Raw genomic sequence first — 26218 nt, 5'->3', positions numbered from 1 at the left:
TGCTGTACGCACACAGCGCCTGCCTCAGCAGCCTGCTATGATTTGTATTGCAGAGCGGCTACCGGCCCTGCGGGGGGGGGGGGGGGGCTCTGGCCCCACTGGGCAGGGCGCTGTGTGGACATGGCCCAACCCCACGGCGGGTGGGACTGAGGTGCCCAAGGGGCGGGTGAATCAGAGATGGGGGTGGGGACAAGGGTTCAGCCACACACTGGCCTGGCGAGGGAAGTGCCGGGCACTCGTGGGCCTGGTGGCGCAGGGATGGGCCCGGGAGGGGGCTGCAGGGGAGGGGCTGCCTGGTGCCCACAGGGGAGGGGGACTGGGCCGAGACCAGCAGGTATCATGGGGCACCAAGAGGCAGGGACCCCAGTCCTGGGGGGTGGACTCGGCCCTGCTCCGGCGGGGGCTGGGCAGAGCTGGCTAAGAGTCGATTTCTCACGTGCTCTGTGGCCGTGAATGGGCTCCCAGCCGATCACAGGTTACTTCTCAGCTCTTCATTTTGCCACAAATCATTGCAGGGCTGGAGGTTTGTTTACCTTCCCCACCAGCTGTCTGGAGCTTCCCAGACTCCAGAGGCAGCAGGGACCTGGGACAGGCGGTGCAGAGAGGGGCAGCAGCCCAAGGCCGACTCCCAAACCACAGGGCTGGCTCCCAGGAGGCCTGGGAGGTGCCGAAGGCCTTTGGAAAGGCAGCGGAGCCAGGGATCTGTCTAGCTGACCCAGTGAACGGCAGCGTGACCTAGCGGGCTGAGCACTGAGCTGGGAGCCAGGGCTGCTGGGGGGTCTCCCCCAGCTCCACGCTGACCCAGACCAGCCTCCTGGGGGGCAGAAACGTGGGTGCCGCCCTATGCACACACCCACGGCTGGGAAGCTGCTGGCTCCGCCCGCGACTCCACGGGGCCTGATTTCATCCCGTGGCCCCCGCAGTCATTTCAGGGGTGACTTTGCAAAGGTGGGGGCCTGTGACTCACCAACCGGGGGGGAGGGGCACAGGGCAGCTCTGTAGAGACGCCCAGGAGGGCGGCCGCCCTGCCTGCCCCGTGCAGCAGCGCAGGGCCACTCCCCATCCAGAGGGGGTGCTGGAGAGCAGCCTAGGGCCACTGGGCCAGGCACTGACCGCTGGGAGCCAGGCACCGGCAAGCTCCCGGATCATACCTCTGCCAATGCCCCTCAATCCCGATCCGCACCCCCCTGCTAGCCTAGTCCTTGGTCCCTGCTCCCCACCCCTCAGATGTGCCAAGGAACCAACCTCCCAGAGAAAGACACATCGCCGTGGGCTGGATCGCAGGGCTGGAACTGTGGTTCCCCACCCCAGGAAGCTGCGCTGGGAGCAGTGCCTGTGATCGGGAGGACAAGGACCCCTAAGGACGGTACAATGAAGGGAGCATGGCAGGTTACCCAGCGTCTCCGGGCCCAGGCGGCACTCAGGCCACGGCGGTTAGTTTGTGGTCGTGCATATTCCTGGGGAGGGAGCTCTTGCAAGCAGCCAGGGAGTTTGCTTTCTAACTCCTGTCAGTTCTTGGGGCAGTTGCTCCCTGGGAACCAGGGGGTGGCGTTCGGGCTGAAATCCCTGAAAGAGGGGACTTACCTGCCTGCTCCTTGCGACCACCTCTGTCCCAGGACTGGGGCGTGACCAAGCAGCACTAAGAAAACACCCAGACTCCATGTCACTGATTGCTTCTCCAATGGGAAACTGACCTGCAAGGCCCTGACAGCTGCTGCCACTTGGCAGAGTGGTGACAACATGGCCTGGAACTCAGCACCCCTCCTGTCTGCATCCTGCACTGTTCCCAGCCGGCTCTGCCCTCCTCCAGCGCTGTGCTCCTGGCCCAGTGAGCAGCCCCTCTGAAGAGCCCTGCATGCCCAGGGAGCTGCACAGCTCCAGCCCCCGTCCCAGAGCTACCCTGCGGCGTGACACCTGCTGCTGCCACCCGCAAGCCAGGAGCTCAGGGCTGCACACGGCTGCTGTCACATGGCTCTGGCCTGGCTGTGCCCTGGGGCGGGGGCTGGCGGGGGAAGGGGCCAGCCCATGATTGCTTTCACTTACTGCAATCCCCAGTGTTACTTAGCGGCCAGGTGCTGTCACTCCCGGCTTGATGGATGGGGAAGCCGGCTCCCTCCTTCCTGAGCTGGGAAATGAAGCTAATCAGACCCCAGACACCTTAGTCCAACTCGGAGCTGATTAATGACCCCTAAGCCTCTGAACTCATCAGCCCTCCTGGCATCTATCAAGGTCTGGGTGCCTCCCCTGCTGCTGGCTGCCTTGTCAATGGGATTCTCATCCACGCAGGCCCGGGGCCCGTCTCTCTTCCTGCCCCCTTGTTCTCGTCAACCTCCTTTCCCTGCAGCCGCTTGCGGAGCCAGCTGCGCCCAGAGGCGTTTGGAGATGGAGCCCCGGAAGGGCCGTTCTGGGATTGCCCAGCTGGGGATGAGGATTCACAGAGGGGTCTGCCCTGGGGAGGGGGGCCCAGGGACTGGGCTGGGGGCCTGGGGCATCATGCTTGTTAGCAGGGTCGCCCTTTGCTCCCCTCGGCTGGCTTGCTAACCTGCCCGTTGCAGATCTCCTCCCTCCCGCTGGCAGGCTCCAGCCATGTCCTCTCCCCAGCGAGCGCCAGGGCCAGGCTCGAACGGAGCCTCTGGGGCGAATCCATCGGATCCCTGGCCTGGGGGCTCGTCGTTTCACAGCCTGTCCTGCCCGCTTTGCCGGCTGTTGCTGGCTGCACCAGGCGCAGGGCAAGGACGCACCAGGCGGTTTGATGGGCTGAGGGCCCAGTCTCTGGCCTCTGCCCTACACAGGAGACTCCCCAGCCCTCCAGGACACGGGGCCCACACTGAGCAGTTATGGGAGAGACCTGCCTCAGGACACCGCCAAGAGGGAGAACCAGGCCGGCCCCACAGCCAGCCCTGGAGTCAATGGAACTGCCCCCGACACCCAGGGCCGCCCAGAGGATTCAGGGCCCCCCGTGGCCAAATTGCTGCTGAAGACCCGGAGCAGAAGAAGCTCCTGGGGCCTGGGCCCCACGAGAGTTTTCCGGGGACCCCGGAGCAAGTGAAGGACCCCGCTCCAGGGGCCCCAAAAAACTCTCGTGGGGGCCCCTGTGGGGCCCGGGGCCTGGGGCAAATTTCCCCACTTCCCCCCCCGGGCGGCCCTGCTGACACCAGCCAGTGGGTCTCCCCTCGCAGGCAGGGCATGCTGGGGGCATCTCCTTGGAGCTGGCCGAAAACGGAGGTCCCGTCCCGTGAAAAACAATTTTTGTCCCAAATCAGGATGAAAAAGCCCCAAATGACCGATCTGCAGGAACTGAAATCGGGGGAAAGACCCGTGTTGGGTCAGGCGAGATGGCTCCTTGCAGGGCACGGGCGGGTATTTTGTCTCAGTTTCGGCCCCTTTGTTATTTAAACAATTTGTATCTCACACAAAGTAGATTCCGAAGTGACGATATTGTTCCAGACAGGGCAGAATGCTGCTTCCCCAGTCTTCTTCCTGAGCCAAAGGTTGTCAAATCAGGACCGATTTCTTGGGGAAAAAACGGGTTTAATCAAAACGGCATTTCCCAGCAGAAACCTGATGCAGTTTTCCCGCCCAGCTGCGATCGCCCTGGCTGCTGGCATCACCGTGTGCTGGAGATGGCTCCTGCCAGGGGCAATTCACCTTCTCTGGCTGGCATGGCCGGCCCCACTGAAGAGCTCCTGGCTTCCCCTGGAGAAACAGGTTCTCCGGCTGCGTGTCTGTGCTGGGGGGGCTGCTGGAGTCGGCGAGTCCCGCATGCAGCAGGCGTTGGAGGGGATGCTGCCCGCTAGTGCCCGCACCAGCCTCTTCCAGGGAGCGGAGTGAGCTGCGCTAGTCAGAAAATTGGGGGGGCCTGTGCCCCCCCTTGCCACAAGGCCCCGCCCCCTCCATGGCCCTGCCCCCTGTTGCTCCTGAGGTAAGTGCAGGCTCTGGCGATACTCACCCCGTCTTGTCAACTGTTGGCAAAGGGCCACATCCACCCTGACGGAACTGTCCCGTTAGCACTGACCCCCCCTCGGTACGGCAACCCCCATCTCTTCATGGGTGTGTCTGTCCCTCCCTCCCGGCACCCGGGGAAGTGGCTCTGGCCCACGAAAGCCTCTGCCCCAATAACTGTGCTAGACTCTAAGGTGCCCCAAGGCCTCCTCATTGACTAACACGGGGACCCCTCTGAAACCTCCCCCCACTCTGAGGCCCTGCCCCCTGGCCAGATCAGAGGCTGGGAGCCGGAGCCAGGCAGTGTGGAGCGGCTGCTGCACTGGCTGATGCCATGGTGTGGGCAGCCGCGGTGCCGCTGGGCGTGGTGACCTGGCTCTGGGGCCGGCCGTGCCCAGCACCCAAACTCCCTCCCAGAGCCCCGAGCCCGCACCCCTCCTGCCCCCAAACTCCCCCCCAGAGCCTGCACCCCTCCCACCCCCAAACTCCCCCCAGAGCCTGTCCCCCTTCTGCCCCCAAACTCCCCCCCAGAGCCCACCCCCCTCCTGCCCCGAGCCCGCACCCCGCCTGCCTCCAAACTCCCCCCCAGAGCCCACACCCCTCCTGCCCCCAAACTCCCCCCAGAGCCCGTCCCCCTCCTGCCCCCAAACTCCTCCTGCCCCCAAACTCCCCCAGAGCCCGCACCCTCCCGCCCCAAATTCCCCAGAGCCCACCCTCCTCCTGTCCCCAAATTCCCCCAGAGCCCGCACCCTCACGCCCCGAGCCCGCACCCCTCCTGCACCCTCCTGCCCCCAAACTCCCCCAGAGCCCGCACCCTCCTGCCCCCAACTCCTCCCAGAGACCACCCCTTCCTGCCCCCAAAGTCTCCCCAGAGACTGCCCCCTCCCGCACCCAAACTCCCACCCCAGAGCCCGCCCCCCTCCTGTGATGTTATTGATATAAACTGGGACCATATAGAACAGGGTTGCAACCAAGGTCCTGTAGTGGCACCAAATCTTATGTAAAGGGGTCATATAAGGTGTCTAAGACCAGGTTAGGGGTGGCTGGTTAGGATGATGCTGTCTGTGTGTCTGTATCATTTTGTAGTTGAAGTTATGAATATTGGCTCTGTACTGTCTGTATTTTAAACTTGTGCTGTGCTGCTGGGTGACACCCCAGACAAGCTGGTGTTAGCTCTGCCTAGCCTGTTTGATGGCCCATTAAGGACCATCAGCTACACAATTGACCCATGGAGAGGAGGCAGACACGCCTTGTGACTCAGCAAAGTGCAGGGACTGGCCCATGTGACTCCAGACTCCATTTTGCTGTAATTTTCCACAGTAAGGACAAAGAGGTTCTTATACCTGGAAAAGTCTATATAAGCCTGAAGCCTCATCTCCATCTTGTCTTCAGTCCTGCTTCTTACCTCTGGAGGGACTTAGCTACAAGCTGAAGCTCTGCACAAGGGACTGAATGACCCATCCCAGCAGGGGATGTTCTCCAGAGACTTGATTTGAACCTGCAGTTTATGCCATCACTGCTACAAGCCTGAACTAAGAACTTTGCCATCACTGGATGGAATTGATTCCATGTAACCAATTCTAGCTCTCAGCTCTATCTTTTTCCTTTTATGAATAAACCTTTAGATTTTAGATTCTAAAGGATTGGCAACAGCGTGATTTGTGGGTAAGATTTGATGTGTATATTGACCTGGGTCTGGGGCTTGGTCCTTTGGGATCGAGAGAACCTTTTCCTTTTACTGGGGTGTTGGTTTTCATAACCATTTATCCCCAGGACGAGTGGCACTGGTGGTGATACTGGGAGACTGGAGTGTCTGAGGAAATTGCTTGTGTGACTTGTGGTTAGCCAGGGGGGTGAAACCAAAGTCCTTTTTGTCTGGCTGGTTTGGTGCCTTAGAGGTGGAAAAACCCCAGCCCTGGGCTGTGACTGCCCTGTTTGAGCAATTGGTCCTGAATTGGCACCTCAGGTGGGTCCCGCCAGAACCTCACCGTCACAGCTCCCACCCCCAAACTCCCTCCCAGAGCCTTAAGCAGGTGTGTGGTGGGGGGAGGAGTGGGGGGGGAGACTTGGACCTGTTCTGGGCACCACCAAAAATTATACAAACCTGCCGCCCCGACTCAGTTTGAATGGTCCCTCCAAGACGTGCTGGGCGTTACCTTGTGGGCGTTATCCCAGGAGCAAACATTTGAAATCTGGGTACAGAGCCAATACTCATAACTTCAAATACAAAAATGATACTTGCACCTAGACAGCATAATCCTATCCAGCCACCAGAACCTTGTCCTGGACATCTCACGTGCCACATGTCATACAAGATTCGTTGCAAGTGTACAATAGTGGCTGCAGCAATGATCTATCTAGTCATAGCGTAATCAGGTAACGCCACACCTGGCCTCAGCGGTTAAGAAGAACAATTCTTCTCCCTCCTCCTTGTAACAACCTTTCATGTACTTGAAACTGTTCTCAGGTCCCTCTCAGGCTTCCCTTCTCCAGACTAAACAGACTCCATTTTCCCAGTCTTCCTTCATAGCTCATGTTTACTAGACCTGTAACCAGTTTTATGCTATTCCCACCCTGGGCTCCTCCACACACCACAGCTCTACCAATGCCCCTCACTCCCGACCTGCAGCCCCCGATAGCCCAGCCCTGCGCATCGGCAGAGATGTGTGGGAAAGGCTTGCCCAGAGCCAGCCCTGTCACGGCTCTACAGTGAAGTGGCAAAATTTGCAGATGATACAAAACTACTCAGGATAATGACGTCTACAGCTGAGTGCGAGGAGTTACAAAGGGATCTCACAGAGCCGGGTGACTGGGCAACAAAATGGCAGATGAAATTCAATGTTGATAAATGCAAAGTGATGCACATGGGAAAACATCATCCTGAATGAGCTGTTACCACTCAAGAGAGAGATCTTGGAGTCAGTGTGGAGAGTTCTCTGAAAACATCCACTCAATGTGCAGCGGCCTCAAAAAAGCGAACAGAATATTGGGAATCATTAAGAAAGGGAGAGATAATAAGACAGAAAATATCATGTTGCCTCTCTATAAATCCATGGAACGTCCACACCCTGAACACTGCGTGCAGAGGTGGTCGCCCCATCGCAAAAAAGAGAGATTGGAATGGGAAAAGGGCAACAAAACTGATTCGGGGTGTGGAACGGCTTCTGTATGAGGAGAGATTAATAAGACTGGGACTTCTCAGCTTGGAAAAGAGACGACTACGGGGGGATATGACAGAGGTCTATAAAATCGTGGCTGGTGTGGTGAAAGTAAATAAGAAAGTGCTGGGGTCACCAAATGAAATTACTAGGCAGCACATTTAAAACAAACAAACAGAAGCATTTCTTCACACAACACAGAGTCAACCTGTGGAACTCCTCGCCAGAGGATGTTGTGAAGGCCAAGACTAGAACAGGGTTCAAAAAGAACTAGAGAAGTTCATGGAGGACAGGTCCATCAATGGCCATTAGCCAGGCTGGGCAGGGATGGTGTCCCTGGCCTCTGTCTGCCAGACGCTGGGAATGGGCGTCGGGGGCTGGATCACTGGATGATTCCCTGTTCTGTTCACTCCCTCTGGGGCACCTGGCACTGGCCACTGTCGGCAGACAGGACACGGGGCTGGACGGACCCTTGGGCTGACCCGGTCCGGCCCGTCCCTTAGTGCAGGTCTGAGTGTGAGGGAAGCAGATTGGCAGAGATGGGCCCCGCAGCCCCTCCCGCAGGGATCTCACGGGCTCCTGTGGAGCTGTTTTCCAGTGGAAGCCTTGGGCAGCTGAGGGTGGCTGCCTGGGAGCAGGAGCTGTCCTTGATTACAGGCGGACTGGGCCAGTGGCTGCCTGAATCCCCCCCCCCCCCCATTTGGGAAAGACGCGGGGCAGGAGTTCTACAAACATCGCGCTCGTTATTAATTTCGCCCTTATCTGCAGGGGGTAATTTGGAGCCTGGAGAGACTCCTGCGAGGGAAACGCGCTCAGATCAAAGGTTAAACGCCGCCCCCAATCGAAAGTCAACAGCGGGACTAATCTCCGGTCAGATAAAGGCCCGTTTGTGTGGGAAAAGAGACACCCAGGGCCGGGCAGTGCGGGGGGGGGGGTCACTAGAGTCCAGACACCCCTTTACCCCCAGCAGCTCCCGGGGACGTGTGGAGGCGGGAATCCGGAGCCGGGGAGGAGGCGGGGCGAGGGGAGGAAAGGACCAGGCCGGTGCAGCCGGCACTCGGGACGGGTTCGGTCTCACCCCCCTCGTTAGCTGGGAGCGTGACGCCAAAGGCAAAGGGCCCGGCTGTGCTCGGCGCTGGCGCACGGCCCTTGCCCCTCGGAGGAGCCCGCCAGCCAGCCTGGGCCGAGGGCCAGCGAGACGGACCTCTCGTCTCTCCCCAAAACAGAGGCGCTGCTCCTCCAGCCAGCGCCCGCCGGCTTTCCGTTCACACGGGGTCTGCTCCGGATTAGGCCAGTCCCGGCGCGAATCGCCGTGTAAAGCGGCGCAGCAGGAGTGGCTCGAGGCCGCGGTGGGATTAGGGGCGGGGGCGCGTTGTTCCCCGCGCGCAGCTCCCAGGGCCCAGCCGAGGCACCGGCACCAAACCGGTTTCGCTCCAGCTCCTGGCCTGGAAGCAGCGTGTGGCCCGTGCCCAGGGAATGGGCCGCGGCTGGTGCCACGAGAGGTGGATCAACCCCCCCCCCAGACGCGCACAGACCCCTCCCTAGCGCTGGGGGGCGGAGATGCGCCCCCAAGACCCCGCTGGTGACCTGAGTCCGAGACGGGCGGGGCTGGACCTGGCTCCAGGCTCCTTCTCCAGCCCGAACGGTTCGGGCCTGACCCGGAGCCAGCGGCCCCAGGCTTCCGCCGGGCCCGGCCCTCGTTCGGAAACGCACCTGGTGGGGACCCGGGCCCGGAGCCGAGCCAGACCCGCCGCTCCCGGCCGGGCAGGAGGCGGGAGGCTGCCTGGCCCGGGTAGTACCAGGGCCAAATCAAAGAACGCATCGGCCGCAGCGGGCAGGACTCGGGGGACACAGCAGCTGAGCTGCCCCAAGCCGCCTAGATCGCTCCGTCTGCGGGGGGGGGGCGGCGGGGGGCGGGGGAGACTGGGGGGGCCGGGCGCGGGGCGGGGGAGACTGGGGGGGCTGGGCGCGGGGCGGGGCTGGGCGCGGGGCGCGGGGTCTTTTACAGCTAGCGACATATTTTGGGTCGCTTTTTGCCACGCAAATCAGAGCTAAGGAGCCCCCCCTCCCCCCAGCAATAGTAACAATTAGTTAAGCGCCCTCCAGTTACTGGCGAGTCAGTTACTCGGGTCTGGCCGGTTCCCGTTGGCCGCCTGGATGTTTAAATTCGTGTTGAAATTTCATCGCGATTCGGATTGAAAATCCACGAAATTCGTTTTGTGTTTGACGTTCCCCGTGTCCTGCTGGTTCCCGACTCTCCACCAGCCAAAGGCACCGCCCCCCCGCCGGGGCCCTGCAGTCCTGCGGATCTGGCCATTGGCACTGCGGGGCCGGGGGCAGCCCCGAGCCCCCCCCGCTCCCCGTGGTCTCCCAGCCTCGCCCCCCGGATCCCACCTCCTCCAAACTGGAGTCTGGCTCTGATCCGACCCGCAAGGAGGGAGTCGCTCGTGCATTAGGGAGGAGCGCAAAGCCTGGGGGCAGCCGCGGGGCGGGGGGGGGCGATGAACCCGAAGCACCCGGGGGGCGCAGTCCAGAGGCGGGGAGGGGGAGCGGGGGGGGAAGGAGCAGGAGCGGGAGGGGGAGGAGAGAGGGAGGTGACTGCAAAGAAGCCACCAGCCGCTCGAGCGGCGAAACTTTCCAGCGCCGGGGCCCCCATCCCGGCGGAGCCGCTGCAGGTGCGCTCAGGCGGGGGGTGAAGGCGCCCTGGGGCCGGGAGCTCTGGTGAAGGGACCCGGGCGCCCCCCTGCAGAAGAGGCGGGGCCTGCCCCGGGAGGAGGCTGCGGACGGTCCTGTGAGGAGTGAAGCCGCCGCGGGGAGCTCCTGCCTCCGGGGGAGCAGCGAGGGTGCGGGACTTGGGGTGGCCGAGAGCCCCCCGCGTCTCTCCCGAGGGCGCCGGGTCCGCAGGGGGCCGGGCCGTGCAGCCCCCATGGAGAAGTCCAAGAACTTTCGGATCGACGCCCTCCTGGCTGAGGACCCCCCCCGGCCCGTGCCGAGCGCCTCCCCGCAGGGCCTGAGCCCCGAGAGCTTGGCGGGGAGCCCCGGCTCCTGTGCCCGCACCGAGACGCCCTCTCCCCGTGCGCCCCAGGGCGCGGCCCCCCTGCCTGCCCCGGGATTCATCCCCAAGCCCGGCTTGCTGCATCTGCCCCCTCCCGGACTGAGCGCCCTGCCGGCCATGTACCCGGCCCCCCTGTACTCGATCGGGGCGCTGGGGGGGCAGCACCCGGCTTTCCCTTATCCCGGCTTCGCCCACCTGCCTCAGCCCGGCCCGGAGCACCTGAAGGCCGCGGCAGTGGCTGGATCGTTCCCGCTGGAGTACTGGATCCGCGCTGGAATGATGGTCCCCCGGCTCTCGGACTTCCACGGTGAGTAGCAGCTCGAGACCGGGGCCCAGGGCGCAGCCACCAGCAACTTCCCTAGAGGGAGCGAACTCCCGGGGACTCCTCCCCAGGCCGGAGGCCGGATCCCCTTGGGAAAGAACCCCCCCCCCCGGTGCGTCTGCTCCGGGCTCCCCTGCTCGCTCCCGCTGCGGGGCAGAGGCTGGGAGCAGGCGGCTCAAGGGAGGGTTTTTAGGCACCTAGAAACAGGCCGGAGGAGGTGGTGGGAGCGGGGAATCCCACGTGGGGAAACCGGCGTAAAACCCGGCCCCCGCCAGCCGCGCTGCCCAGGGCGCGGGGGAAATGTCTCTCCCATTGACCGCTGATATCCGAGGGGTCCCGGGCGCCCAGCGCTGCTCCGAGCCGGTGCCAGGGCCTAGGAATACCGGGAACTTGGAGAGTTTGGGGAGCCGGATGCGCTGGGGGGGTCGGCGGTTCCCCGTGGGGTGTTTCTAACTGGGGGACCCTGGGGACGCCAGGCACCAGCGTGTCTAGGGTCCACGTGCGCTTTGCGCACCGGGGTCCCGGAGCCTTATCCCCGGAGGCAAGGCCCGGTCTGCGCCTCGGCCTAGAGAAGCGAGCGCGGAAACCGGCAGAGCGCGCAGGGCTCGAAAGGAGCCGGCGAAGCAGGGTCCGCTCGGAGACAGGCCCCCCCCCCGCACCCAGAGTCACGGGCAGGTCCCCGGGCGCGGGCCCAGACCCCTCGGCCCCGGGGCACGCGAAGGCGGCTGCTGGGGGTCGGGATTTTGCAACATCCGTGTAAACGGGCTTTGGGATCACAACAGAGCCCGGAGCGCGGCAGAGGCGCGATCCCGGAGCTCCCTGGGCTGCGGTCCGGCGCGGCGGCTGCGGGTGGAGATGGGAAGAACGGGGCGGGTGCGGCCATCTCCGCTATCGGGCCCACTTCTCGTGGGGCCAGGGACAAGCTGTCAGCCTCGCCGCGCTTTTCTGCGGGTCCCCGGCGGCTCCAAAGCCGGGCCCCACCTGCAGGAGCTGGCCCCAAGACTACCACCTCCCCCGACCTCGCCTCGCTGCTGTCCTGGGATCCACCGGGCCGCAACCCGCAAAGCGCAGCCTTGGGAGCCGGTCCTGCTACTCCCGCCCCTCCTTCTGCCTCCTTCTGCAGGACTAGGGGATCCGCGCGAGAGACGGGGTGGGGGTGCGAGGATAGATCGATTAGATTGTAAAGATCTGACTATTTTAGTCTTTCTATCTATCTATCCATCCCTACCCACCACCTCAATCTATCTATCCCCAGACACACCCTCTATCTATCCATCCCCAGACACCCCTTCTATCTATCTATCTATCTATCTATCTATCTATCTATCTATCTATCTATCTATCTATCCCCAGACACCCCCTCTATCTATCCATCCCCAGACACCCCTTCTATCTATCTATCTATCTATCCATCCCTACCCACCCCCTCTATCTATCTATCCCCAGACACCCCCTCTATCTATCTATCTATCTATCCCCAGACACCCCCTCTATCTATCTATCTAGCCATCCCCAGACACCCCCTCTATCTATCTATCTATCTATCTATCTATCTATCTATCTATCTATCTATCTATCTATCTATCTAGCCATCCCGACACCCCTCTATCTATCTAGCCATCCCCAGACACCCCTCTATCTATCTATCTATCTATCTATCTATCTATCTATCTATCTATCTATCCCGACACCCCTCTATCTATCTATCTATCTATCTATCTATCTATCCCGACACCCCTCTATCTATCTAGCCCCCCCACACACCCCCTCTCTCTATCTAGCGGCAGTGATCTCCTAGTCCGGCAGAATGACCGAGCAATGAAGTGTAGACCGACGGACCGAGGTGGTTCGGGGGGCACGGGGCCTCTGTCCTGCGAGCTGCCCCCGGCACATTTTCAAAGCGTTTGGGGTCCAATAGAATTAAACGGAAATTACAAAAAATAAACATTAAAATCGCCCGCGGAAAGGAGCAAGCAGCAAAAGCTAGGCCTGGAAGGACAGGCAGGCGCACACAGGCAGCCACAGACACAGGCAGAGACAGGCCTGGAAGGACAGACAGACAGACACAGACGGACAGACACAGGCAGGCAGACAGGCCTGGAAGGACAGACAGACAGACACAGACAGACAGACACAGACACAGGCCGGCAGACAGGCCTGGAAGGACAGACAGACAGACACAGACACAGGCCGGCAGACAGACAGACGGACACCCGCGCGCCGTGGATCGGGGCGGGGAAAGGGTCCCGCGGGGAAATCGCGCCGGCGAGTTTGCGCCTCAGCCAACACTATTCTCGTGCCGGGAACGGCGCTTTTCTTGCAATTAAGGAATTGTCCCGGTGCCCCGGCAGCCGCGGGGACCCGCCCTGCAGGCTGGGGCCGGGCCGGGCCGGGGCTCCCGGTCACCGCCTCAGCCGGGAAAATGGAGCCCCGGAGGGTCAAAATCCGCCCAGGGCGGCTCTGGAATCCGCCACTAAACCTGGCCGGGACCTTCTGGGCAGAACCGCCCGGAAACCCTCCAGCCACAACCGCTCCTGGGCCGGGTCGCTCCGATTCCAGCCGGGCGAGGGGCCTCGGGGCGGGAGCGGGGCCAGCTCTGCAACCCAGAATCGAAACAGGGTTTTTCTGCAATGCCCCGTTTTCCGTCGCTCCCTCGGTCCGTCTCCTGGGCCAGGCAGCGCCCGGCGAAATGCCCCTTTCCGGGACCCCCAGCCCGGCCGTTCTGTGCCCCCCGGGGGAGCGAAATTCCGCCCAATCAAAGTATTTACCCCCGGTCTGACGCGCCGGGTTTCTGCGTAAAGACTGAAACGACCGCCGGGGTGGGGTTGCGAAGACCCCCCCGCTCTTTGCTCGGGGGTGGGGGGGTCCTGCTGGTCGAACACAAGGCGGGAGCGGGAAGAGACTCGCGCGGGACATTCCGATCCCTGCATTACTGCGCAGTAAGAGCGTCCTGCGCTGCGCCGCACCGGGCCATTGGCCCAGGGGCCCGGCAGCCTCGCTCGGACCCCGCATTGGCTTCAGCACCTGCCCCCGCCAGGCTCCGGGACCCCAAGGCCTGACTTCCGTTTGTAATTAAAGCAAAGCTTTTCAGGAGGCAGCGGCGGGAAATTAGGGGGTTTCCGCTCCCCCAAAACCTCACCTACCGGGAACCCACTTTCCAGCCTCGCTCCCCAGCCGGTCCCTGGCCCCCCAAACTCGAAGCGAACTCTTAATGACCTCGGTCTGCCCCACCCCCCTCGCGGCTTGCCCGTTCCTTCCCCTGCTCCGGGTCCCCGTGTGAACGGGCCGGGCGCCTCGGGGTTATTCGGTGCGCGGGTCTCTCTGCCACTCCCTGGCGCAGCCAAATCTCGGGTTTCCCGGGAATGGGGGCAGGTCGGTTCGTGGCGCCCGGGCTCAGGAGTGAGGGGCAGGGGGAGCAGCTCTCAGCGGGTCCCCCCCCAGCGCTCGCGATCTGGGCCGTTCACACTGAGAGCCACCTGGGGGGGGGGGTCCGTTCCCTTTGCGCCCCTCGGGACTAGCGGCGTTCCCAGGGGCCCGATCCGGGCCTCAGCGCAGCGCGTCCCTGTGTTTCTCTTCCGGGGCTGGGTTCCTGGGAGCGGGGGTGAAACGGCTGCAGACCCAGCGCGTCCGGACCCGGGGCGGGAGCAACCCGCCGTGCGGCTCTTCCCTGGGCGGCGCGGGGCTTTCCCCAGCCCGGAGTCTGCTTTCAGTTTCCTCCCGCTCCTGCCTGCGGCTCGGCGGTTCCCGGGGCCGGCGGCGGGTAGCTCTGGGCGGGGGAGACACCTTCCCTGGCCTCCCGGGGCAGGGGGAGAACCGCCTGGGATCCATCCTCCTGCCTCTGCGCCTTAATCATTAACCTGGCGGCGCAGCGAACAGGGAGCGGGTCGGACCGGTTTCTAGCCGGTGCTAACAACCTCTGGACCCCAGGCCGGCTGGGAAGCTCCTGGAAGCGCAGATCGGCCCTGGGCGGAAAGGGGTGGGGTGGGGTTTGTAGACAGTGAAAGTGGGGAGGGGGATCCCTGAATGTTTGTGCTTTAAACACACTGAGCAGTGACCGTGGGCGGGCTGGGGGTGGCGATACCAGCCCATAAGCTGCAGACAGGCCAGCAAGGCCAAGACCAGAAGGAATCGTGTCCAACCTCCCGTATAAGGCAGGCCAGAGAACTGCCCCCCCCCATCCCCAGAGCAGAGCTTTTACCCCAGCCGGTCCTGATTTAAAAATGGTCAGTGACGGGGAATCTCCCCCCGCCCCCAACTTGTTCCAGTGGCACCAGCCACAAGTGAGCCTATCCCCAGCAATGTTCAGCAGGGCGGGAGGGAGTTTTCTCGGGGGGAAGCTGGTGCCTTGGGACCCTGTCCTGCCCCAGCAGGGCTCAGGAGCCTGGGGAGGGCTCAGCCCCAGGCCTGGGGGGAGAGAGCAAAAAGAATGTTCCCGGCCCGTTTTAGAGACTTTCTGAGAGGCAAACCCGCTGGTTCCGGGGGAAATTTGCCCCTGGGCCCAGCTGCAGGCTCAGCCCAGAGCGAGGCGGGCGGGCGGGTGCACATAGGAAAAGCTGCACTGGTCCCCAAGTCTAAGGATGCCTGTTCAGCCCCCTAACAGGGGGGCACGTGGTGGTTTAAATCCCTGAAATCAGTTGAGGTTAATTTGGTCACTTGTTGATTTAAGTTACATTGACACGAGCCAGTTTCAACAGCGACCAGCCTGGGCAGGGGCGTGATGGCCAGGAAGCTCCGTGCTGATTCTCTGCCCACTGGAGCCGCGTAGGGGGCCGGGAAGGAAGGCTGGGATGAGGGGAGCGGGAATGCACCAGGAGATCTGGGCCTTGCAGGGGGGCGCGTGCCGTGTGCGCTTGCTGCAGGTGGCGAAGGGAGCTGGTGACGACTGGCAGAGGCTGACAAGGCGATTGAATTGACAGGCTGCCAAGGTGACTTTGGGTGGCTTGGAGGGACCGATGGGGGCCTCAGAGACCAGGCTGGCAATGCTGATCATTAGCTCTGTGTCCATGGAGCCCATCCCTGGTTCCTAGAGCACCAGGCCCGGCACTGGGATGTGCCACACATTGGAGAGTTTGTTAGAGGGGCTGGCTCCTCAGGCAAATCGCTCCTTGGCTTGTGTGGAGGTTTTGCCCCGGGACGGGCTGAGGGCTGCAAGGGGACTTTTGCCCTTGGCTCCAATTGGAGCAGGAACAAGGGGCAGTGGCTGACCATGTGTAGAGCACAGACAGAGTCACTTCACCCCATGGCTGGTGGGTCACCCTTGAGGCCTGACTGCAGCTGAGCACGTGAGTCAGTGAACGAGTCAGAACGCAGCCGTTCCTCTTGTACGTTTCTGGGACTGATTCACGAGGGGCAGTTCTTTGTAAAGGGCCCCAGCCAGTGACCCTGGCTCTGCAGACCATTAGCGGCTTGGGAATAGTTCCTACTGGTAACTGGTTACACGGGTCCCGCGGTGCTGTGCTGGTCCCGGTCCGTGTGGCTCGCAGAGCTAACCCGGCCAGTGCAGACTCGGGATGGGCCAGTTGAATGTACAGTTTGAATTTCACTTCTGAGGAATGTTCAAACTCAAATTTCACCATTTACATGTTTTTTTGCTAGTGACTCTCCATTTTGTGGATATCTGCAGGGGAAAAAATTGAAATTCAAACAAATATTCACTTGTTCCCCAGTTTGCTCTGCTCTAGCTGTGACAATAACAGAACCATAATTTGCCTTTCTGTATTTGCAACGACTCCTCCCCACAATGGGTCATTAGCAGACTTTGAAGTCAGGTCCTTCTGAACCAGAAAACAGCCCTCTACCATTGAAGCTAACAGTGAACATAAGAGCGACCAGACTGGGTCAGACCAAAGGTCCATCCAGCCCAGTGTCCTGTCTGCCGACAGTGGCTAGTGCCAGGTGCCCCAGAGGGAGTCAACAGACAGGGAATCAGCAAATGATCCATCCCGTCGCCCATTCCCAGCTTCTTGCAAACAGAAGCTGGAGACACCATCCCTGCCCAGCCTGGCTAATGGCCATTGATGGACCTGTCCTCCAGGAACTTAGCTAGTTCTTTTTTGAACCCTGTTCTAGTCTTGGCCTTCACAACATCCTCTGGTGAGGAGTTCCTCAAGTTGACAGTGCGCTGTGTGAAAAAATACTTCCTTTTGTTTGTTTTAAACCTGCTGCCTCTTAATTTCATTTGGTGACCCCTAGTTCTTGTGTTATGAGAAGAAGTAAATAACACGTCCTTATCTACTTTCTCCACCACTCATGATTTTATAGACCTCTCTCATATCCCCCTTAGTCATCTCTTTTCCAAGCTGAAAAGTCCCAGTCTTATTAATCTCTCCTCATACAGAAGCCGTTCCACACCCCTAATCATTTTTGTTGCCCTTTTCTGAGCCTTTCCCCATTCCAGTCTATAACTCCAGTGGAACTCTATTAACATGCCTAGTAGTAGGCTGTTGTCCTCCAGTGAGCCAGTCGGTAGAGTGGGACGGGTAACATACGTTACAAGCATATTAACCAACACACGAAAGCTTACGCTCAAATAAATGTGTTAGTCTCTAAGGTGCCACAAGGACTCCTGTTCTTTTCACGGATACAGACTAACACGGCTGCTACTCTGACACCAGTACTATAGCTCTGCGGTGCTGGGACCTTATTCTGTCCTGAGTTTTCACTCTAGCTGAGAGGAATATATATTTATGTATCTGTATCCCAGGTCTGTCCTTGCCCTTGTATCTCCCACTGAAGTCAATGGAAATCCTGCTTGTGCAAAGACTGCCGGGATTAGGTCCCAAGTCATCAGAATGAAGCCCGATTCTTTGATGAATTGGCTATTAAAAGCATGGATTTATTATGTAAGTTTAGTGATTTAATAACTTCAGAGCCCATTTAAAAAAACACAGCCAGGCAATCTGGTTAATTAAAAGCCTGGACGGATGAGTAATGGTGTAGAAATGGAGAGTTAAAAGGAAAAGCCCCATTATCTCCCATCTCCTGAAATTAAACACCTAATGATCGGGCCCAGAGAGCCAGTGGGGCTGTTCTCTGGGGATAGGCACCTTCCTATGGGACGTTTCCTCTCTCCTCCCCATGCAGAAGTGGGGTGGGGTTGGGGGGAGACAGATACATTTACAGTTTGTACTTGGTGTTGCATTTACAAAGCGTCAGGTGTTAACTGGCTGCATTTCCATACTTCCTGGGGCTAAATATGAATATATTCACTCCCGGGTGGAATTCGGCCCTTTGCCGAAGGCTGACCTGAGGGTGAGACGCCCCTTGAGCCCCAGGAACCAAAGCGGGGCTGTGGAGTGTCTCGGTCTTGGGGCAGCCTTTGGCAAAGGGCTGAATTTCACTCTTCTAATCACATTTACTGGGCTAATCTGAACATCAGCAAGACGGGGCATAGTCACCGCTCGGTGCCCGTCTGCTTTCGGTCTGTTATTAATATCGCACCTGTTGCCTGGAAGAACTAGACTTCAAAATGCCAGACCAGCAGTTCTCAAACGTCATTGCAGCGCGACCCCCTTCTGACAACAAACACTACTACACGGCCCCAGGAAGGGGGACCGAAGCCTGTCCCGGGCAGGGGGGTCAAAGCTGAAGCCCCAGGCTTCTGCCCTGGGTGGGCGGCATGTAACTTTAGCCCTGGGTGGGGGGGCTTGGGCTTCAGACTTGCTGGGGCCCAGGGCCAACACCAGCTTTGGCGACCCCATTAAAATGGGGTCCCGACCCACAGTTTGAGACCTCCTGGGCTATAGTGACCCCAGACCCTGGGCATCTGATTGTCCCCAGAGCCATGCAGGCAAGGAGGCAAATCCCAGATCAGATGAATGCCAGCGGCCCCGCAAAGACGCGGCTTTACTCCCACGAGTCACTGAGCTGACATCAGTGGGGCTGGCCCAGTGCTGCGTTATTCCTACACTCGAGTGCCTGAGCCTGGGAACCTAGACAAGGCCCAAGCTCCAAGCATCGCAAGAAGCCCCCGGCAGGAATGGACTGGGCCCGGTGGAACTGCACATGGGAGTAAAGTCAACAAGCATGTGGACAAAGGGGATTCAGTGGACACAGCGTACTTAGATTTCCAGAAAGCCTTTGACAAGGTCCCTCACCAAAGGCTCCTTCATAAATGAAGTTGTCATGGGCTAAGAGGGAAGATCCTTTCATGGACTGAGAACTGGTTAAAAGACAGGGAACAAAGGGTAGGAATCAATGGTACATTCTCAGAATGGAGAGGGGTAACTAGTGGTGTTCCCCAAGGGTCAGTCCTAGGACCAATCCTATTAATCTTATTCATTAATGATCTGGAGAAAGGGGTAAACAGTGAGGTGGCAAAGTTTGCAGATGATACTAAACTACTCAAGATAGTTAAGACCAAAGCAGACTGTGAAGAACTTCAAAAAGATCTCACAAAACTAAGTGATTGGGCAACAAAATGGCAAATGAAATTTAATGTGGATAAAAGTAAAGGAATGCACATTGGAAAAAATAACCCCAACTATACATACAATATGATGGCAGCTAATTTAGCTACAACTAATCAGGAAAGAGATCTTGGAGTCATCTTGGATAGTTCTCTGAAGACGTCCATGCAGTGTGCAGCAGCAGTCAAAAAAGCAAACAGGATGTTAGGAATCATTAAAAAAGGGATAGAGAATAAGACGGAGAATATCTTATTGCCCTGATATAAATCCATGGTACGTCCACATCTTGAATACTGCATTCAGATGTGGTCTCCTCATCTCAAAAAAGATATACTGGCATTAGAAAAAGTTCAGAAAAGGGCAACTAAAATGATTAGGGGTTTGGAACGGGTCCCATATGAGGAAAGATTAAAGAGGTTAGGACTTTTCAGCTTGGAAAAGAGGCGACTAAGGGGGGATATGATAGAGGTCTCTAAAATCATGAGTGATGTGGAGAAAGTGGATAAGGAAAAGTTATTTACTTGTTCCCATAATATAAGAACTAGGGGCCACCAAATGAAATGAATGGGCAGCAGGTTTAAAACAATTAAAAGGAAGTTCTTCACACAGCGCACAGTCAACCTGTGGAACTCCTTGCCTGAGGAGGTTGTGAAGGCTGGGACTATAACTGGGTTTAAAAGAGAACTGGATAAATTCATGGTGGTTAAGTCCATAAATGGCTATTAGCCAGGATGGGTAAGAATGGTGTCCCTAGCCTCTGTTCGTCAGAGGGTGGAGATTGATGGCAGGAGAGAGATCACTTGATCATTGCCTGTTAGGTTCACTCCCTCTGGGGCACCTGGCATTGGCCACTGTCGACAGACAGGATACTGGGCTGGATGGACCTTTGGTCTGACCCGGTACGGCCGTTCTTATGTTCTTATTTGAGAACTGAAGTGATTGCAGGATCGGGCCCATAATTGTAGCAGGTCCCACTGGTGGTGGACACTGGACCAAGACAGTGATAGAAAACCGCAGGGAGGCCACAAAAGCTGCTGAAGCAGGAATAACAGGCAACTGCAGCTCCCGACTGGCATGTGTCCCAGCGGGATGCAGCCAGAAGCGGCAATCTCTTGCCACCGTAAATGGTATCTTCATGGGACAGCTGAGACTAGAGTAACGAGCACAGAGATCGGTCTGGACTGGGTCCTAAGCAATGCCCTGGGGCCAGAGCCTGAAGCCCTTCGTTGTACTGGGGCAAAGTGTACCGGAGTCAACGGGAGTCTGGTCCGAGTACGGGCAGAGTTAGGGGGGCGTCTGGTCCAGGAACCGGCTGCTGTGTGTCCTTCAGCTGAGTCACTCCGTGGCAGGGGCACAGTGTCATTACCGGACGTTCAGCATCCTTGGGGGCAGAACAGCATCACAAATTAACCCTCTGACACTGGCGGTCAGGAAAGAGGATTAAAAACATCTGAGGAAGCTGGTTGGAAGAATGAACCCAGGAGCCTCACGTTCAACTCCTGACACTCACCATGGGGGCTACTGTCGCAGCAGGACGTCCTGGAGCCCCCGAAGCCATGTGCACCCGAGATGCAGGGAGGAGAAACGACCTCTGTGACTAAAGCACAAAGGGAAGAGATTGCTGGAGCCGTGGCCCTCAGCCCACAGAAATGAGCCCGAGTGGGGACCAGTAAAACGCGCGCTGGCGATTAGGGGAATGAGAGAATTTGAAGAGCAAATCGCCAAAGACAGAAAAACAAATACATTCTGTGGGGAGAGCAGGAGCTGGGAGCCGGCGAGGGTCCGGGGCCGTGAGTCCAGCAGGGGGCAAAGGGAGCAGTCAGAGAGGATTAGCATACGGGAGAGAAGCTAAAACGATGCCTTTCTAGCAGTCTCCACCACAGAAGAGTTGGGGAAAATACCTACTCTTTCTGGGTCAGAGAGGTGAGGGGAGTCCGAGACTGAAGGGTTGAAAGAGGAAGGCCTGGAACATGATCATAATTCTCCCTGCAACAAGTCACCAGGACTGGCTGGTCCATCCCAGAGCTTTAACTTCAGTGCAGTTATTCTGGCTGATGCCTGTGTAAATCAGGAGACAAATCAGGCTCACTCTTTATACACAAAATGCACAATTAACCCGTGGAACTCATTGCCACATGATACAGAGGCCAAGAGCTGAGCAGGATTTTAAAAAGCCCACAGGCAATGATATGAAAAAGCTACAGGTACATTAGGCACAAGAAGCATGTGGGGGCTATAAACGCTCCTGCTACAGGGCTCCAGCCAATCTCTAGTGACCGGGGTTAGGAACAAATTTCCCCTGTCGGTAGGTTAGTCTAGCTGGAGGGTTCCTTGCACCTTCCTCTGACGCAGCTAGCGCTGGACACTGTCACAGACCGGATACCGGGCTAGATGGACTCCTGGGCCGACCCAGTCTGGCATCCCGGATGCTCCAATGTTCAGTGGCTCCTTGCTCCCTAGGATGGCTGCCAATCTGGTGCAGGAGAGCCGTACACCAGTGTGATTTGGGGAGCGGGTGCAGCGGGGAGCTCAGGTGGATGCTCCCCCAAGTACTCCCCAGTCACTGCAGCCCTTGCCTCCTCTCCCCAGGCCAGAGCCACGTTTACTGCTGCCCTTGGGCTGCAGGGCAGCTTCTGCCAGCAAACTGAAAGGAGGTTTCGGGCGATGCAGCCTGGGCCCCGCTGGACCAGCCCTGCCACAGCCACAAAATCCCCACAGCTCCTGAAAATCTTTTGGAAGAGCCAGTGCGCCCTGTCCGAGGTGTAGGTCGTGAGCTCTCTGGGGCAGGGCCTGTCCCCTTGGGGACTCCTCTGTACAGCTCCCCGCATTAGAGGGCCCCATCCCTGAATGGCTTTCCTGGCTGCCGCCGTAATTAATAACAGGACTAAATAACAAGGGCACCAGATGGGTTTGGGAGTCAGAGAGCACACACACATGCATGTACGCACACACAGATGCACACACACATGTAAACACAGATGCACATACACACAGACACGTGCACATGCATGCACACACAGACACACATGCACACACATGCACACATACATTTGCACACGTGCACACACACAGGCACACACACAGACATGCACACACATGCAGACACACTTGCACACAGACACATACCTGTGCACACATGTGACATGGAGCTCCCTCTTCTGAATAGTTTGTGTGAGCAAAATTCACTTTATCAGGAGAATGTTGCTACCGAGGGAAGGCCTTTATCTGCCCCCCCCCTCGGAGTATCTGAGCCCCTCACAAGCTTTGATGGATGTAGTCCTGTGGGGCAGGACAGGGCTATTCCCCCATTGTACAGATGGAGAACTGAGGCGCTCAGACATTAAGGGACTTGCCCGCGGTCACCCAGGCACTAGTGGCAGAGCAGAGTCGCACCCTCATCACTGGATCATCCTTCCTCTCAGTAGCATTCACCCTGGTACCCCCAGGTTGTCACTTCCTGGGCGAAACCCACCCTAAGCTTTGCTCTAGCCCTCTGTGCAGGTTGACCTTCGCTCACTAATGAATATACCATCCCCCACCCAGGGGAGCCGGGTCAATCTCTTTATCCCCATTTCACAGGTGCGGGAAACTGAGGCCCAGACAGGGGCAGCGACTCTCCCAGGCTCACCCAGAAATCATTTCATCTGTGTGAGAAAACAAACAATCCGATTCCTCCTTCCCCTCCTGCCTCTCCACGGCCGCCCGGGTCCTAGGGCTCAGCACAAGGCCGAGGGGAGGAATTCTTTTGGGGTTCCCTGAAGTTTGGCAGAACATCCTGGATTGGCAGCTGCCTCTCAAAGCCAGCCTAGACTGCGTCCAGCCAGGCAGCGTGGAGCAGGAAGGCTCTGGCCTCCTGAGCCATCCAAGCTTGGCACTGGGTTTGGTGTCTGGCCCTGGGACAGCTCAGGGACTCTGTGGGAGGGGGCCTCTCTTCTGCTTCGAGAGCCAGGAGGGATCCCGTTGCCTTGCGGCTTCCAGCCGTTGGGTCTGACCCTTCCCAGGGACTGGCCCTAGAAGCCTTTGCCCACCCAGGCTAGCACGTTTGCTCTGTCGCACATCGAGACAGGAGGGATCCAGTTCAGCCGGGGCCCAGCGAAGCCAAACAGCGGAGGCTGCCAGGCCTGCGTTTCTCCCCAAGCCTTGTGCATTTCTTCGCTGGTGCTGGCTGGAGACCCGCTGGGGTGCGCCGTGGGCCATGCGTGAAGGGGCGGCTGGCGCAGGAAGCCGCTGTGTGTTCAGATTCCCGGGGGAGGCTCTGATTTCTGTGCCCCCTGCCAGCAGTAGGGAAGTGCCATGCAGGCCGTTGAGGCCCTATGCAGAGAGCTGCCAAGCTGGAGATTTATGGGCGTTGAAAGACTTGCTATATATCTCTGGACGGGCGAGCGTGTGAAAGCTCTTTGCAAGAGTGAATCATTCTCGGCTTTCCCACCTGTGCCTGGCTGGAGTCAAGGAGACCTTGGACAGGAGAGAGGCAGGGCCTCCAGCTCCGCCCGCTGAGCTCCTGCAAAGGGAGCAGCTGGGAAGGCACAGGGCTGTCACGCTCCTGCGGGGAGGGGGGGGAGGGTGTCGTTCTAGGGTCAGAGCCCCCCTCCCGCAGCTGAAAGAAATCCGGGCTTCGTAGCGGTGGGCTGGGCCCCTCCTGCTCCACCAGTGGGGTGATGGGGTAAACAGACAGGGGGTTCCCAGGGCAAGGATCATGCACTGGACTCAGATCAGCCACCCGCTCCTGGGTGACCCTGGGAAAGTCCCTCGGCCTTGCTGGTCTCCAGGTCCCCAGCTGTGCAGTGGGGACAGTGACCCGGCCTCCCTGCGTCTGTCGTGTCCCTGACTCCTCCTACGTGCCTGGCCCCTGGGCTTGGTCAGCGCCCCAGTTCTGCCTGCCCAGGCCAGCGCAGCACCAGCGCCCAGCGCTCCCCCTGCTTTGGATTTAAAACGCTCGCTGGCCTGTCCCTTTTACAGCTTGGAAGTGGGCGTGATGCTCACCCGTCTGTGGCACTTCAGCCCCGTTGTGGTTTAAACCCCGGGAGCTGGGGACAGTGACTCCTTTTCAGCTCTGCGGGTCAGAGACACAAGTGCCCGGGGGCAGCTTCCGGCTCCCATAGGCAGCCCAATGCCCTGTCATTTCAGAGAGCTAGCTCCCAGCGTCCAGCGGGTACCCGGTGTGATGGTGAGCAGGAGGAGGGAGGGCTAGGACAGGTCAGGGCACTGGGGATGCCAGGCCAGGAGGCCGGGGCACTGGGGAACACTGGTCTTGTCAAACAAACCCTAGTTCATCCTTTGCGATGACAGGTTTGGATGATGAAGGTGACTGCGTCGATGTAACAGACAGAGCCTTCTGCAAGGTGCCGTCACAAATCAGCACTATCACAAATCACGAAAGAAGGGGGTGACTGACAGATCTCTAAGGTAGTTGTGACTGGGGAATCCTCACTGAACGGGGGCGTTTCTCGTGAGGTTCTGCAGGGATCAGTTCTAGGTCTGATGCTATTCCAGATTGGCACCAGTGGTCTAGAAGAAAATATCAAATCACTGCAGATGACACACCGAGCAGCGGAGTGGTAAATGATGCTGAGGACAGGGCAGTGGATTGCTCGGTGTCACGGGGTGCCCCTTTCACTGAGACAGCCCTTCTCGGGGGCCACTCTCTCTCGGGGTCAGGCCCCTCCACCTCCTGGAGCCGCCCCTCTCTGAGCCTCAGCACGTCTGTCTGTGCCGTGGGCCCCCACAGGGAGTCCACAACTCTCAGGCAGCGTAACACAGGAGGGTTTATTGAGGGTTGAACCCAGCACAGGAAACTCTCCGGGCCTCAGGCCTGGCCTCCCTCAGCCCAGCACATCCCAGTCCCCCTGCAGCCAGGGGGGCTCTGCCTGTTCACCCTCTCCAGCCCCAAGCCCCCCTGCTCCCAGCTGGGCCTCTGATATCCCCGGCCCCAGGCCCCCTCTGTCCATTGGCTTCTCTCCAGGTAAACAGGGTCATACACAGGCAGGCCTGGGTCTCCTCTCAGCCCCGCTCTGGCCCCTCGGGCTGGAGCCGGCTGGTCAGGTCACCGGGGTCCTCTCCCCGCAGCCCATTGTCCCCCACTGGCCAGAACCGGCTGCGACTCCTGAGCTGGGTCTCCAGGTCACCAGGTCACCGGTCACTGGGGTCTCCATCCTCCAGGCCATCGGCCGGGTCCCGAGTCCCTCTCCGGTCCTGTGTCCCCACAAACTCCCTCTCCCCTCCCCTCGTTAAACCAGTGACACCCGGGGACACTGAGCCCCCCCACCCGCCTGCAACCCTGGAAAACCAAGGAAAAAACAAGAAAATCCCCCACTTGGTCCCACTCGGTAAGCTGGGCCCATTCAGACAAAATGGATTTTAATAAAGCCAAATGTGAGGCCAGACACCGAGGCTCAAGGGCTGCAGGGCAGATCTACAGAACCGGGGCCGGATCCTGGACAAAAGTGACTCTGGAAAGGCTGTGGGGGTGAGAGTGGACAAACAGCCGAAGACGAGTGGTGACAAGCAGGGCTAATGTGTCTAACTAGGGGATAAAAGTGGATGTAGGCAGGTAATTTTACCTCTGTACACAGCACTGGTGAGCCCGACAGGAATGTGGCATTCAGTTCTGGGTCCCCGTGTTACAGGCACAGAACAGAGCCATAGGGATGATTCAAGTGCTGGGGAAAACGCCTCCGAGTGAGCTCGACCTGTCTAGCGAGGGGAGTGAACCGCGGGGAGAACCCAGCACACACTAACAGGGCTCTGTAAGCTATTGCAGTGGAGACAGGCGGAGCAAGCGCCAGTGACTGGAAGCTGAAGCCAGGCACATTCCCTCAGGAATTGTTAGCTCTGCGGGCGATTAGCCACTGGGACAAACTCCCCCAGGGCAGCAGTGGCTTCTCCAGCTCTTGGTGTCTCCAGAGCCAGCCCAGAGGCCTTCCTGGAAGCTGCCTTAGTTTGGTTCAGTGCATGGCTGGCGGGGCCTGATCTACAGGTCGGTCTAGAACCAGATGGCCCCTTCTGGCCTTAAACCTCTGTGAGTGGTGGGTCCGGGAGGCCGCCCGGCGGAGTCAAGTGGGACAGGGGACGGGTGAGCTGGGCACGTGGCTGAGACGCCTGCTCGCTGGGACGGTGCCTGGCGTGGCGATGGCCCAGTGGGACACGCAGGGTAGGGCCAGGCTTGGCAGTGCGGGAGGGGTGCAGTTAAATTGCAGGGATGTGGCCATGCGGGAAGAGGTAGCCAGGGACAAGTGTGGGGCTCGGAGAACCTCCCAGAATGGTCCTGTGGCTAAGACCCCCAGAGGGAAAGCGAGAGGAAGGAAACCAGGTGGTGGGGGAGCCCGGGTCCCAG

The 26218-nt window shown here is 59.2% G+C and overlaps 1 protein-coding gene across 1 annotated transcript in view; it reads left to right on the top strand.

Annotated features, from left to right (window-relative positions):
* LOC120374802 (motor neuron and pancreas homeobox protein 1-like) overlaps positions 1–26218 on the top strand; it is a 45278-nt gene that overhangs the window by 6000 nt on the left and 13060 nt on the right. The window contains exons 2-3 of the mRNA XM_039495071.1: positions 8391–8449; positions 9850–10462. Of these exons, the coding sequence (XP_039351005.1) occupies positions 8391–8449; positions 9850–10462 (672 nt within the window). The remainder of the gene's footprint in view (positions 1–8390; positions 8450–9849; positions 10463–26218) is intronic.

This window comes from Mauremys reevesii, linkage group 11, assembly GCF_016161935.1.
Source record: "Mauremys reevesii isolate NIE-2019 linkage group 11, ASM1616193v1, whole genome shotgun sequence".
Lineage (NCBI taxonomy): Eukaryota > Metazoa > Chordata > Testudines > Geoemydidae > Mauremys > Mauremys reevesii.
The sequence above is the reverse complement of the archived record's forward strand: the minus strand, read 5'-3'. Positions and strand labels throughout refer to the sequence as shown.